Consider the following 11931-nt stretch of genomic DNA (forward strand, 5'->3'; position numbering starts at 1 on the left):
CATATGGGAAGTTGGAAAGGACCTACAAGGAGGAAAGCGTTCAGTTGCCATCTCCGGGAGCTAAAGGAGGTGAGATTTGAGAAGTCATTGGAGAAACCTCGCCACGAAAGTTGTTTACATGGGGTGTCAGTCTCGACTTGAGAACAGAGAGATTGCCGTGTAGGGAGCACTAGGTAGGTACAACTAAGACCCAGGCGACTAGAATAGCACGGCCAGAAGCTTGATTCCAGCCTAGCAATGAATGTTTGGGGCTGCTCAATTTGTGTTTCCCTCGCTGTGTTGAACAACTTATTTCACTTCAATAGTACTGTTGACGGCATCGATTTGAAATGGTCTACTTGTCAGACTTCAAGAGGAACAGGATCCTCTACTTGGGTAGGTCAGTAGCTGCCTGCAACTCACACGGTCTCGCTCGCTCGGCGCGTTTCGCTCTGATCAGGTGACCGGCGTAGACGCACCGACTCAGGAACAACGGTATTCCCTAATCGAGTTAGCGCTTCTCCAGCTCTCTCCAACCTCCCGATCACCTCCAACCGGTCACCGTGACACACTCCACCTCCCTTCCTGCGACGGAGCTATTGTCGTTTTTGTGGGCTTCAAGACCAATCGCAGTCGTATTCTGGGCTTCTCTAAGTAGGTGGCCTGCATCTCATTTTCTCTCTCAAACTGCCATTTTACAATTCTCTTTGTCTTCCGCCGTGTGAGAACGGCTCTCGTGCCTCTGTGACATTTGCCCTTGTCTCCATTCATCCGCCATCTTAGCTCTTATTTCACCTCCCCACCCCTTGAGGGCTCTTGAGACCCTCTGTTACTCAATTGTTTGCTTGCTTGCTCTTCTTCACTTCCTCCCTCGGAAGAAATGTCGGTCGTGGATCCGAATCCGCCATTGGCACACTCACGGGATCGCAACATGGCCCTCTCCGTCGGTCTGGCATCCTGATTCCGCAGGACTTTCTTCTCCCGTCATGTCCTTCACCGTGTCTTTTCTAGAGCGCTCTCTTGGGTGAGGGGCAAGTCTCCATGTCGAGGGCGGACAAACTTGACAATACATCTTTGTTTCTAGTCTTGTTTCATCTTCTTGTTTGCTTCCTTTTCCCTTTCCCCATCTGCTGGGCAAGTGACCACACGCAGCGCCTTGGCTCTTCCATCTGAATCCTTCAACTACCAGAGCTCTTTATTGACAATTCCAAAGGTTAGCCTTCGAGGCACCTGAACACAGGTCGACCAAACCCGCCGAGCATCCGTCCCTTTCCCCCACCCTGATTACGCCCTCACCATATCGGAGCCTGACGCTGTGAAGGGATTTCGTGTGACGGGTCTTGTGCCCACACTTCATTCTTTTTGTGATTGGCATACGCAGGACTACGAGAAGATGGATTCATATGACGCATATGACGCCTCCCCCGGGCGAGGTCGCGACGCGGACTCCTTTGGTCGGCCACCATCGGATTATCGTCGCCGTTCCCCAGGTATGTAGGACTTTCAGGAGCGAGGACTCCCTAGATTCAATCAATGGAAAATACAGCGCATGCTGACGCTTACCTCTCAGGTCCACAGGATCGACGGGGTCGCGGCCGTGGCCGGTCTCGATCGCCAATGATTGATCGCTACGAGCCCTCTGATCGCCGTCCCCGCGATGACTTTTACAACAGTTCGCGTGATCACGCCGCGCGTGATCGTGAGGACAGACGACGTGCTCCTTCCCCGAACGTTATGCACATCGACCGGTACATTCCTGGCCAAGACTTTGGAAAGCGGCCTCTTCCGACCAATCCTCTTCCGGACCCGTTGACGCTGGACTTCCAGGTCGGCTTCACCTGGTTTGCCGAATGGTGGCGAGCGGAGCAGGCGATCAAGGAGGAAAGAGAGCGCGCCAAGCACGGAGGCCGTCGCCCGTCAGATCGCGTTAAAGGCGAGCGTGAGGCTCGCGATGACCGTGACAGAGAGAGAGCTCAGATTCAAGCTGCATACGACACATACAAGGTGGATCTGCAAATCAAGCTGGCACGTGCATTCGTGCAGCAGCACCGGGAGGAGGAGTGGTTCAAGGAGCGCTATGTTGCCGAGGTCCGAGATCCGATCCGTAGTCGACTGCTCAACTTCCGCAAGGGTGCATACGAACAGTGGGAACACGATCTCAATGGGGGCCTTTTCGATGATTTCACTCTGGAGGGTATCTACAAGAGCGAAAGTGACGGTGCGGGCGGTGTGGTTGAAAAGGAAGAAGGTGAAGCCACTGCCGTGGGGGAGACCCTGGGAGTCTTGGACCTTCTCCCTGTGCGAGGAGGTGAGCTGAGAGATGACGCGCTCTCTCAGCCCGCTCTGCTTATCAAGACCTTGGCTCCCAATGTGAGTCGAGACAAGATTGAGGACTTTTGCAAAGAACACCTTGGCGAGAATGACGGTGGGTTCAAGTGGCTCAGCCTGAGTGACCCGAACCCCTCGAAGAAGTTCCACCGCATGGGATGGATCATGCTGCACCCTGGCGGCGAGCATACCCAGAGTGTGGAACGGGGCGATGGGCGTGAAGAAGAGCTGGACCATGACATTGGCATGGGTGAAACTGTGACCGTCAATGCCGCTGAAAAGGCACTCGAGGCCGTCAATGACAAGACCATTCTTGATCCAGTCCACGGGGATTTCACCTGCCACGTGGGCGTTCATGTACCGGCAGCCCAGCCGCGGAAAAAGGCGTTGTGGGATCTTTTCTCCGCCCCCGAGCGCATTGACCGTGACCTCGAGCTCGCCCGACGACTGGTCTCAAGCATGGATGCTGAGATGGGCGAAGTGGACGGGTGGGGCAAAATTGAAGAGCGCGTGGATGATCTTCGAGGCAAAGGTTGGCTTCAGCCCCCTGTCACCGGGCCCGTGAGGGTCAAGAAGCAGAAGAATGATTTTGATGAGGACGGCGGTGAAGACGGGGAAATGGAGGAGGGTGAGGAGCAGGATCATGCGGACGATGACGAGGTGGATGATGAGGAACTGTTGTCAAAGAAAAAGAAGTTGGATCTGATGGTTGAATATCTTCGTCGGGTTCACAACTTCTGCTTCTTCTGCGTCTTCGAGTGCGACTCTGTCCACGAGTTGGGTCGCAAGTGTCCTGGTGGTCATCTTCGACGCCCGCGGACTGGTCTTTCTCAACAGGCCAAGGAGGTTGCCCGTGCCAGCGCCCTTGGGCAGCCCTTCCCAGTCAAGAAGAAGGAACCCAGCGAGGATGGAGAGGAGCAGGCGTCACCGGCACAGGACCGACGGCCGCCGAGAGCGTCCAAGTCCGAACAACAGCTTCAGCGTGCATACAACTGGGTGAAGACCTTTGAAGATAAGCTGTTGCAGATCTTGGAGCCCGAAAACGCGGATCTCCGTCGACTTGGTGGCAAGCCTGTGGAGGAGGCGCTTGAGGATGAGCTCGCCAAATACGTCAAACAGGAAACCGATGACCGTTACCGATGCAAGGTGCCCGAGTGCACCAAGTTGTTCAAGGCGGAGAATTTCTGGCGCAAACACGTCGAAAAGCGTCATGGCGAATGGTTCGACAACATCCAGCGTAATGTGAGTTTGTTGCCTGTGAATCCCCATTTGAGATGATTTTGTTTGAGCGATGAACTGATAATTCTTCCTCCACCGCAGCTTGCTCTGGTCAATGCTTACGTTCTTGATCCCTCGCGCATCGCTCCTTCTCGCTCCGATGCCAATAGCAATGGTCACTTCCCTCACGGTTCTAGCCATGGACATGGAGGCACCCCTCGCGGGTTCAGCCTCCATAATCCAGCCTTTGCCGGCAGTCCTGCAGCGCTTCCCGCCGGATTTCCAGCGGGTGGGGTGCCGGGATTCATGGGTGGTTCTTGGAGCAGCTCGCACGGCACTGCCGACGGTGGTCTCCACCAGCCAGGAGTGATGCGGCGGGGTGGCCATCGACAGCACTCGCATCGCTCTGGTCCTTATGATCGTCGCCGTCCTCCCAACGGCCATGGGCGTCTCAGTCCTGTCCGCATGTCAGGCATGTACGGCCCCGGCGGCCGTGGTCCATCAAACTTCTCCGTGCCTCCCGGCCATCCCGCTGCGAACATGGTTCCTCCAAATCCCTTCCCCGATGCCATGAACGCGGGCGGTGGCTCCCAGGGTATTCCTCCACGGGAGGCCACCCAGGGTCGCAGTTTGAAGAGCTACGAGGATCTGGACGCTGTGGGCGGATCTGGTAGCGGAGAGCTAAATTACTAAGATTCCGTTTAGACCGACTCCTCCTCTTCATGCCATCCCTCTACCAACTCCGGTCGACCCTCTCTCTCTCTCTCTTCTCTCTCCCCCCCCCCCCCCTCTCTCTTCCTCTTCACTCCACGGCCGCCTTGACCAGTTCCTTCCCATGATTGTCATTCCCTCACGGCCTCCCGTCCAATCCGGCCTTCCCCCTTCCCCCCCCCCTTTACAACACTCTCACTGGCGTTGGCGCAAGAAGGGATGTGATTTTTTTTCTTCCAGTTACAGCACGCGTGGTGTGCGCCATTTCTTTCACCATTTTGCCCCCTTTCTATCTTTTGATTTTCCAACGACGCCATTCTTCGAAAATTTTGGGACCTATCTACTTTGGACTGTGGCCAGGAAGAAGCATCGTGTGGTATCAGGCTCCCTCTTTTCCCCCTCCTCACTTGGCCTCTGTTCCTTCCTTTGTACAATTACACTTTTGTGGACCATCAACATTAGGCAGACCCAAATACCAATCCAGTCGTACTCTGTGAATCTGATCGTATAGATGGAAGATATGTGATTGACAGGTCAGGATGGTCTGAGCAGTGATGCTGGATCATTCAGCGAACTCGTCAAATTGGTGCCTAATCACCATGTCCATATCCACATGCTGGAGGGGCCATCACCCTCTATCGAACAAAGTCATTCAGGGATTTTTTTTCGATTACTATTCCTGTCGTGTGATACCTTGACGACTGGTGGCTCGCATCAACCAGTCCATCCAGCTCCCCGGCTTTTTCCCCAAATAAAACATACTCTGTGTTTCTGCCGACTGAAGAGGGGTCTGCTTCTGGCTTTCATCAGCAGAGTCCCAACCTAATAGATGTCTACCTCCCCCCTCCCCCTCCATAGCCAACGGGGACGAATTCACGACATCTGAATCACAAGATGCTCGCCTGCATCGATCCATTTCAACCCCATACCTTTCACTCGCCGCTCACTTGCTAAATAGAGCAACAAGTAGATATGCCTGGCGATTTCGCCCCACGCATATACTTTGACCATCACAAGTTCTGCCCCTAGTTCCGTCGTGCTAGAAAAAGGTTTGACCCCCGGATTCTTCCGTTCCAAGTCCACGGGTTGTGTTTTCAGGTGGGTTTTTTCTATCTGTGTGTTTGAGATGTGATATTGTAGTGAGGTAGAGGGGGATGCAGGGGGGCATTCTGCAAAACACCATACGCCCCATCCTGCGCGGGCTTCGCCAATGAAGCCGGAGAGGAAGGACCAGAATCTGGAAAAGTCTGATTCGGACCAGATTGGGGAGCGGGAGGGGGAATTGCATTGTGGGTGTTTTGAAGGGGATGCGATTGGAGATGGAGAGGGGGGTGTGGTGAGGGCTGGTTGGATGGGTGTGTGCATCAGCCAGTATCCACGCTCGAGGGGGTCGAGGTCGCGCGCTTGATGAAGAGGCTGATAGGTACGGGCTGGATTGAGTCGTTCTGTGAGCATGGCCAGAGTGGGCGTGATGTGTGTGGTGAAGGGGGAGTTGGAGATTGGTGGGGGAGGAGGTTGAATGGTGAGTGGGAGAGAGGCAAGGAGGCACTGGGTTGGTCGGTGTTTCGGGGGAGATTCGTGGAGATGAATCGAGAGTGGCTGTGTGCTCGATTGGATTGCGACTGGGTATGGGGATGAGGAGGAGGACGAGGGTCCAGTCTGGATTGCTTCGTTGGGAGTAGAACGGGGCAAGTTTCATTCGGAGAAGCGAGCGTTGCATCAGCATGATGGGCCCGGAGGGGAGACGAGGCGACAGTTGGAGTGTTTGTGGTCATTTTGAATGCAGACGCCCCGTTGCTGAATGCATGATCCTGCGCGGGCCGAGCCTCGGTTGCTTCGACCCGTCGCCGCTTGACTGATCGCGCCGGTGAATTCTCTCGGCCGTGGATCGCGGACGGCGATGGCGATGGCGATGGCGATGGCGACGGCGAGGAGAGTCTGCGCACTTTGTTGTCGAATGGACTGGCTGCTCGATGGCCGTGGGCGTCCCTTCGGGCTGTGAATCTGGAATCACACTGATGGAACTCCTCATCGCGTTGGGCGAACATTGAGACTCGGAATCGAGATCGATCGTCTCCTCCTTCTGCTTCTGCTTCTCCTTCTTCCCCTGCAGATCCCGCATCTGATCTGACGAGGGCGATGCGGGCCTGATTGCGGTGGTCAGCGGCCCGAGCCTGATTTGATTTCTCTCCATTCGACCAGCGCCGATCGACGGACGATCCTCGCGCTGTGGCGTGGAATTGGCAATCCTTGCGGCAGTAGCCGTCGTGGTCTGCGCTCCGACCTTGTCGGTGCGATTGCTCGCAGCCACCACGCCTGCTGGGGAGCGCTCGTTCACGCCATGCGACGAGACCTTGGCGACGGGCGGAACAGCATGGTCGGGCCGTGCAGAGAGACCCCGATCCCTTTGAGGCTCGCGGATCATCTGCTTTGCCTCATTTTCGAGACTTGCCGGGATGGGATTTGCCTTTCTTGCCGACTCGAGCGATAGGTCTGATGGTCCGGAAACAAACTTCCCCTTGACCTGGCGGGTCGCACGCAAAGTGCCGCTGCTCGGATGTGCTCCAATCACCGCTGATGATTCTCCTTCCCTGCCACGCAGATCACGGTGAGGGATCAGGCCTGGATGCGAAACGGATTTCAAGGCGCGTATGGCGGCCACTTGCGCTCTGTATCGAGCGTCATCGCGGGCGGTACTGGGGGCGGAGACGTGGACCAGAATCTCTACCTCATTCTCTTCCTCTTGATGCTCATCTGTCGTCCACTTCATCGGGAGCAATCTCTCCGATTTGTGATCTGGAGCGCACGAGATTCCGAGGACCTTTTTCTTTTGTTCTTCTTCTCGGAGGTTGGGAGACCAAACTGCACTCTCTTCCGGCCTTCTCGTAGGGCTCGGGGGTGTGGAGTCACGAACCGGTGGTGGGTCGTGGAGTGGAATCGCTGGAATGGGACTATCGAGTGCCGAAGGAGTGCCGGTGGAGATCACAGGGAAAAGAGGTCCATGCCGTGGACGTGCAGCGCTGCCAGAATTGCAGATGACTTGTGAGATGGATTTGTCACGGGAGCTCACCTCACTTCCACTCCGGTGTTCATTCTGAGAACTAAGAGGTCGAGGGGGACTCTCTCGGACACGTCCACGTCTCGATGCAACCTGTGCGTCTCGACCCGCATTATTGACCATGGCGATTGTCATACGCCGTCTATTCTTCATTTGAGGGGGGACTGTTTTCCCCCTTTGATGGTCCAACTCTCTTTAGGGGCCGCAACGAATGGTCACATTTGTCATGGACCTGGTGACTTTGAAGGTTATCAGCTCCCAGCGAGCTGCCTGGCTCGTTGCGATCGGCGGGGTTGACTCCTTATTGCGAGTTCTAGGTTCTGCGCCTGGAGTTCGTCACCATGAACGGATCTTGGTTCCTAAGCCTGTGTCGATTGGACGCATGAGCATTCCTGGGAGTACCGCGAATATCGGTAGATGAACCACGACGAAGCCGGACGAGGCTACTACAATGCAGTCTGTACATCACTATATACTCTTGGAGGTTGCTTGAGGTCAGATTCATGACTCGTATGAAACACTCGTTCGGTTCGGTTAAAAATCTCCAATGGACCTGCGACACTCGGAATACCGTACAAAGTGTACAAGTCTTCTCACAACCATTGTCGAAACGTCGGAGGGGGGGGGGGGGGGATATCTTATCCTGTAAGCTGGAGTTTGTGTTGACTTTCCACGAAGAGTCATTCCTCTCCCGATCGTTGCAGGGTGGACCTCGTAAGTCGACACTGGTTCAGACTCTCCTTTCGATGATTCAACGGCAAAAGTAAAAGTCTCGTTATCGACATGGATGATGACAATTTCACCAAGAGGGCAAGATGAGTGCATTGTACTAGGCTTCTTCCCCCCCCCCCCCCCCCCCCCCCCTCCCCCCAGTCATCATGGTTATCGTAGTCGGAGGTGCATCCAGTACTGGCTTGGAGGTGCCTCTATTAATCAAGTCTAGTCGACAACAGCTGGCACAAACTCGAGGCGGCGCTGAAGAATGTACGCCTCCGACGCTTCGTAGTTGGCGACTCATCAAACAGGAGTACATGTGGAAATCGAGTCAAGAGCGGCAGTCAATCTCACACACAGTCACCGGCTGTACTTTTCCCACCCTCCCCTAACGCACGACCACTCCGACGGATATCATAACCACCGTGTCGATCACCACCGGTCTTGCAATGGATCGGCCAGATGCAACTCCAGTCCGATATCCGTGATCCTGGTCCATGTCACGGTTCCTCTCCCCAACAGGGTCAAATCCAGCGTCTGGATGGTATCGAGGCCACGCTCGACTGTGAATACTCTGGGACTGATCGATCAACTGCCATTCGATTGGGACAGAAATCCCACCAGAACCTGCATTCTGCAGCCGTGCAGCACCGAGATCACAAAGTCCCGTGTACATGAGCGTGACGGTCGTCTGTGCGGGCGGAAAGCGGGCATTTGGTGTCACGGGAGCCGTATCCTTAAGTACAGTTGACCACCCCCTCAAAGAGAAAGAGAGAAAAAAAAAGAGAATCATGACCACCGTTGGGGTCTGCTTCGTTTTCTGAACTTCCATCGACCGGCTGGGACTAGAATCTTTTCCATCACCCTTCTCTTCTCTCTCCTCCCTCAATCTTCCCACAACTCCACGGGTCTCCTGGATCCTGCAAAAGTCTCGGCCAAGCATCTTCGGTCCCAAGTCTTCTCGGTTCGGCTCGTCTGAGATTCATCACAATCCACAATTGCCCGCTCGGACGCTCGTCCTGGAGCATCCTTTCTAGTCGGCGACCGTTAGGAAACCTTGTTCTGAATCTCTTCATCCTTTCTCCCCCATCAATTTCGGGGTCCCAGTAATTATTTAACCTGGGTATACGAACACTTTTTTCTTTTTTTCCGTCGCCATGTCTTCTGCCGGCGTCTATCCGCTAGATGCGCAGCAGCTGTCGGGTAAGTGCTCTCGTCTGACCTTCGTGGATCCAATCTCAACCCCCCCCCCGGAGGCTCCATTGTGGCGACCGTACTCTTCTCGCCGATGAGATTGGGGGGAAGCCGATCACAACAGATCTGGTGGCGGGTTCTCATCCATTCCTGCTCACAGACTGAGTGCCTCTGGTGCTTCCACGTACAATTGATGCTCCTCACTCGTCCTCTTCTGCCCGGTGCCCTGCCAAAATGTTCCAGAAGACGGAGGCATGCAGAGAGACATGTTCATGACACCATGTGCCTCCCACATTCTTGATCCCTCATGGCTGTGCCGACCCACGCTAATCTCTCTTCGCCGGCGCCGCCCGCGTCTGCGGGCCACCCGGTCTCGTCAAATCTAGTCTCACAGCCCGGAACTCCCAACAGGGGCACATTTGGCACTGAATTCTTCAAGATCTTTACGGGTCCCAAAAAAGTCACGCGAGGTTTGTGTTTGTGCGCGCATATCAATCCCTCCGTGCCGATCGGGCAGCTGAGACAAACCCCATACTCATTGTGTCGGTTGATGTAGATGGCGCGGCACCCAAACGTCGTGGACCCAAACCCGACAGTAAGCCCGCCTTGACCCGACGTCAAGAGCTCAATCGGCAAGCCCAGAGGTATCGAAACCACATGAATCATTGGGACCGGCTCGTCCGGCAAGGATGAATTTCGATTGACTCACCCATGGCGGTAGAACCCATCGCGAACGGAAGGAGCAGTACATGCGCGCACTGGAGACCGAAGTGTCCCGATTACGAGAGGCGTACACCAATGAAATCTCCGAAGCCAAGGTCTCCATCCAGCAACACCAGGAGATGCTTCAGAAGGCACAAAGTGAGAATGACATCCTGAAGGAAATTCTCGCTACTCACGGGATCAACTTTGCGTCGGAGCTGGAGCAACGAATGGCGGATCGGGGCGCCATGGGAGGATTTCACTCGAGTCCAGTAGCCCCGAGCAGCACAGGATCAAACTCGGTTGCCTTTTCCAACACCCACCGGGCCAATAACCAAAGCATCACCCCGGCCACCTCCATCTCTCCGGAACTCAGTCCACAGGCCGTGCATAGTGTGGAGCAGCCTGATCTGGCAGCCTCAATGGGCTTCGCGCCCCAGCCACAGGTCTATCATGCCAGTCCCAGTGAGAACATGGCGATGGACCGTTCCTCTGCCGGTCGAATTCTGGACCCGGCGGTACCGACCATGCGAGGGGTCTTTGAAAGCGACCCTCAGCTTCAGATTGACTTTATCCTGACGTGCGTTTCACCCGACGATTACAAGCCCCTCGTGATTCTTGCCCGCGGACTGGAAAAGTTCAATGAAGTAATAATGATTTATTTTTTTTTCTTCTTGCTAACGCTTGGACAGGCTTGAGGGTCCCTGTCGTGAACACACCGACTATCTCTGTCGCCGCTCAATCACCGAGGCGGACGATGAGGATATGCCTTTCTCAGGCCACGCCTTGATGGCCAGTTGCCCTCCACCTAGCTACATTGCCAACACAACTTCCGAACAAACATACCCACACAAGACCTACGATCTCCCTCTGGCCAATCTCAGCACCTTACTCAACCTCAGTCGCCAGCTTGTCACAGATGGACAAATCACGCCCATCATGGCCCTCCAGTGCCTCAAGAACCATGAGCTCTACCATTCTCTTCGACGCGAAGACATTAAGATCATCATCGAAACCCTCAATACCAAAGTTCGCTGCTACGGCTTTGGAGCCGTCGTGGAAGACTTTGAATTGATTGACTGTCTCAGCAGCGTCCTTGGTACAACCGTAGACCTCACCACCGTTCGAGTCCGGGATGACTCGATGTATGCGTGATTTGCTGGTTTGAATCTGCATACGAACAGAGTCGAGCTTATTTTTTTGGCTTCCTTTTTCTGGCTAGCGATGCAACAATGCCATCGCTGTTCATCCGTCCTTGATCTGACATTCTTTTCCGATATGCTTTGAAACTCGGAGCATAATCCCATCCCATCTGCTGCAGGGAGATGGATTCTATTTTGGCACATTTTCATTTCTTTTTTCCTTGTGTTCTCATCTCTGCAGAGGAGGGGTCGTCGTCTGGTATGGCGTTGGCCTGCGCGGTACATTTTTGCCCTTCCCTTTGCCTATTCGGTCAACATTCCTTTTCTTTTTTTCCCCCTCTAGGTCATCCTTTCGACTTTTTGCCCTGCTGCAGTCGTGAAACAACTGGTCAACTTTGAGGGGTCTATTTATTTTTCTCTTCTCTTTCGTGGTCTAATTTAGAGAGAATGTATATAACTTGATGACCATCCAGTCTGACAGTTCCCAGGACAGAGGCTCACATAATCCCAAACCCTCCACAACCAATTGAACTCGGAAGGTTCCATGCAAGTCTGCCCAGCCTAGCTGAACAATGCCTATGCAGCAGCGTCTAGTTTCTATCTGAAAAAAAATAATAAGATGATTACGCAGCTCGGAGGTTCGGAGATGATTATCTTATGGTTTCAATTCAATCATATCGGAGAGCATGGTAGCAATAGGTTCGAGATTGAGCGATATACAGAAGGAAAGGACTTCGTTGTAAGGGCTCGTGACATTCCTGATTCAAACTTTTGCAACGTAATGCACACAAATGGATCAAATGAAAAAAGTAGGTGCAGGGAGGTAGAGGAGAAAAAAAAAAGGTCAGGTAGAGAGCACCTCGAAGGGGGGAAATTTTTTAGAAA

The 11931-nt window shown here is 54.2% G+C and overlaps 3 protein-coding genes across 3 annotated transcripts; 2 read left to right on the forward strand and 1 right to left on the reverse strand.

Annotated features, from left to right (window-relative positions):
• Positions 1 to 1372: 1372 nt before the first annotated feature.
• On the forward strand, positions 1373 to 4218 carry POX_h09715 (uncharacterized protein; the record flags this gene model as incomplete). Its single annotated transcript, XM_050118463.1, has 3 exons — positions 1373 to 1469; positions 1550 to 3549; positions 3628 to 4218. 3 exons carry the CDS (start codon positions 1373 to 1375, stop codon positions 4216 to 4218), a joined length of 2688 nt encoding a protein of 895 aa, XP_049965250.1.
• A 1382-nt stretch (positions 4219 to 5600) lies between these two features.
• Positions 5601 to 7417, reverse strand: POX_h09716 (uncharacterized protein; the record flags this gene model as incomplete). Its single annotated transcript, XM_050118464.1, has 2 exons — positions 5601 to 6232; positions 6283 to 7417. 2 exons carry the CDS (start codon positions 7415 to 7417, stop codon positions 5601 to 5603), a joined length of 1767 nt encoding a protein of 588 aa, XP_049965251.1.
• A 2092-nt stretch (positions 7418 to 9509) lies between these two features.
• On the forward strand, positions 9510 to 11059 carry POX_h09717 (uncharacterized protein; the record flags this gene model as incomplete). Its single annotated transcript, XM_050118465.1, has 4 exons — positions 9510 to 9672; positions 9759 to 9846; positions 9924 to 10484; positions 10597 to 11059. The coding sequence occupies 4 exons, from the start codon at positions 9510 to 9512 to the stop codon at positions 11057 to 11059; spliced, it is 1275 nt and encodes a 424-aa protein (XP_049965252.1).
• Positions 11060 to 11931: the final 872 nt, after the last annotated feature.

This window comes from Penicillium oxalicum, chromosome VIII (assembly GCF_001723175.1).
Source record: "Penicillium oxalicum strain HP7-1 chromosome VIII, whole genome shotgun sequence".
Classification (NCBI taxonomy): domain Eukaryota; kingdom Fungi; phylum Ascomycota; class Eurotiomycetes; order Eurotiales; family Aspergillaceae; genus Penicillium; species Penicillium oxalicum.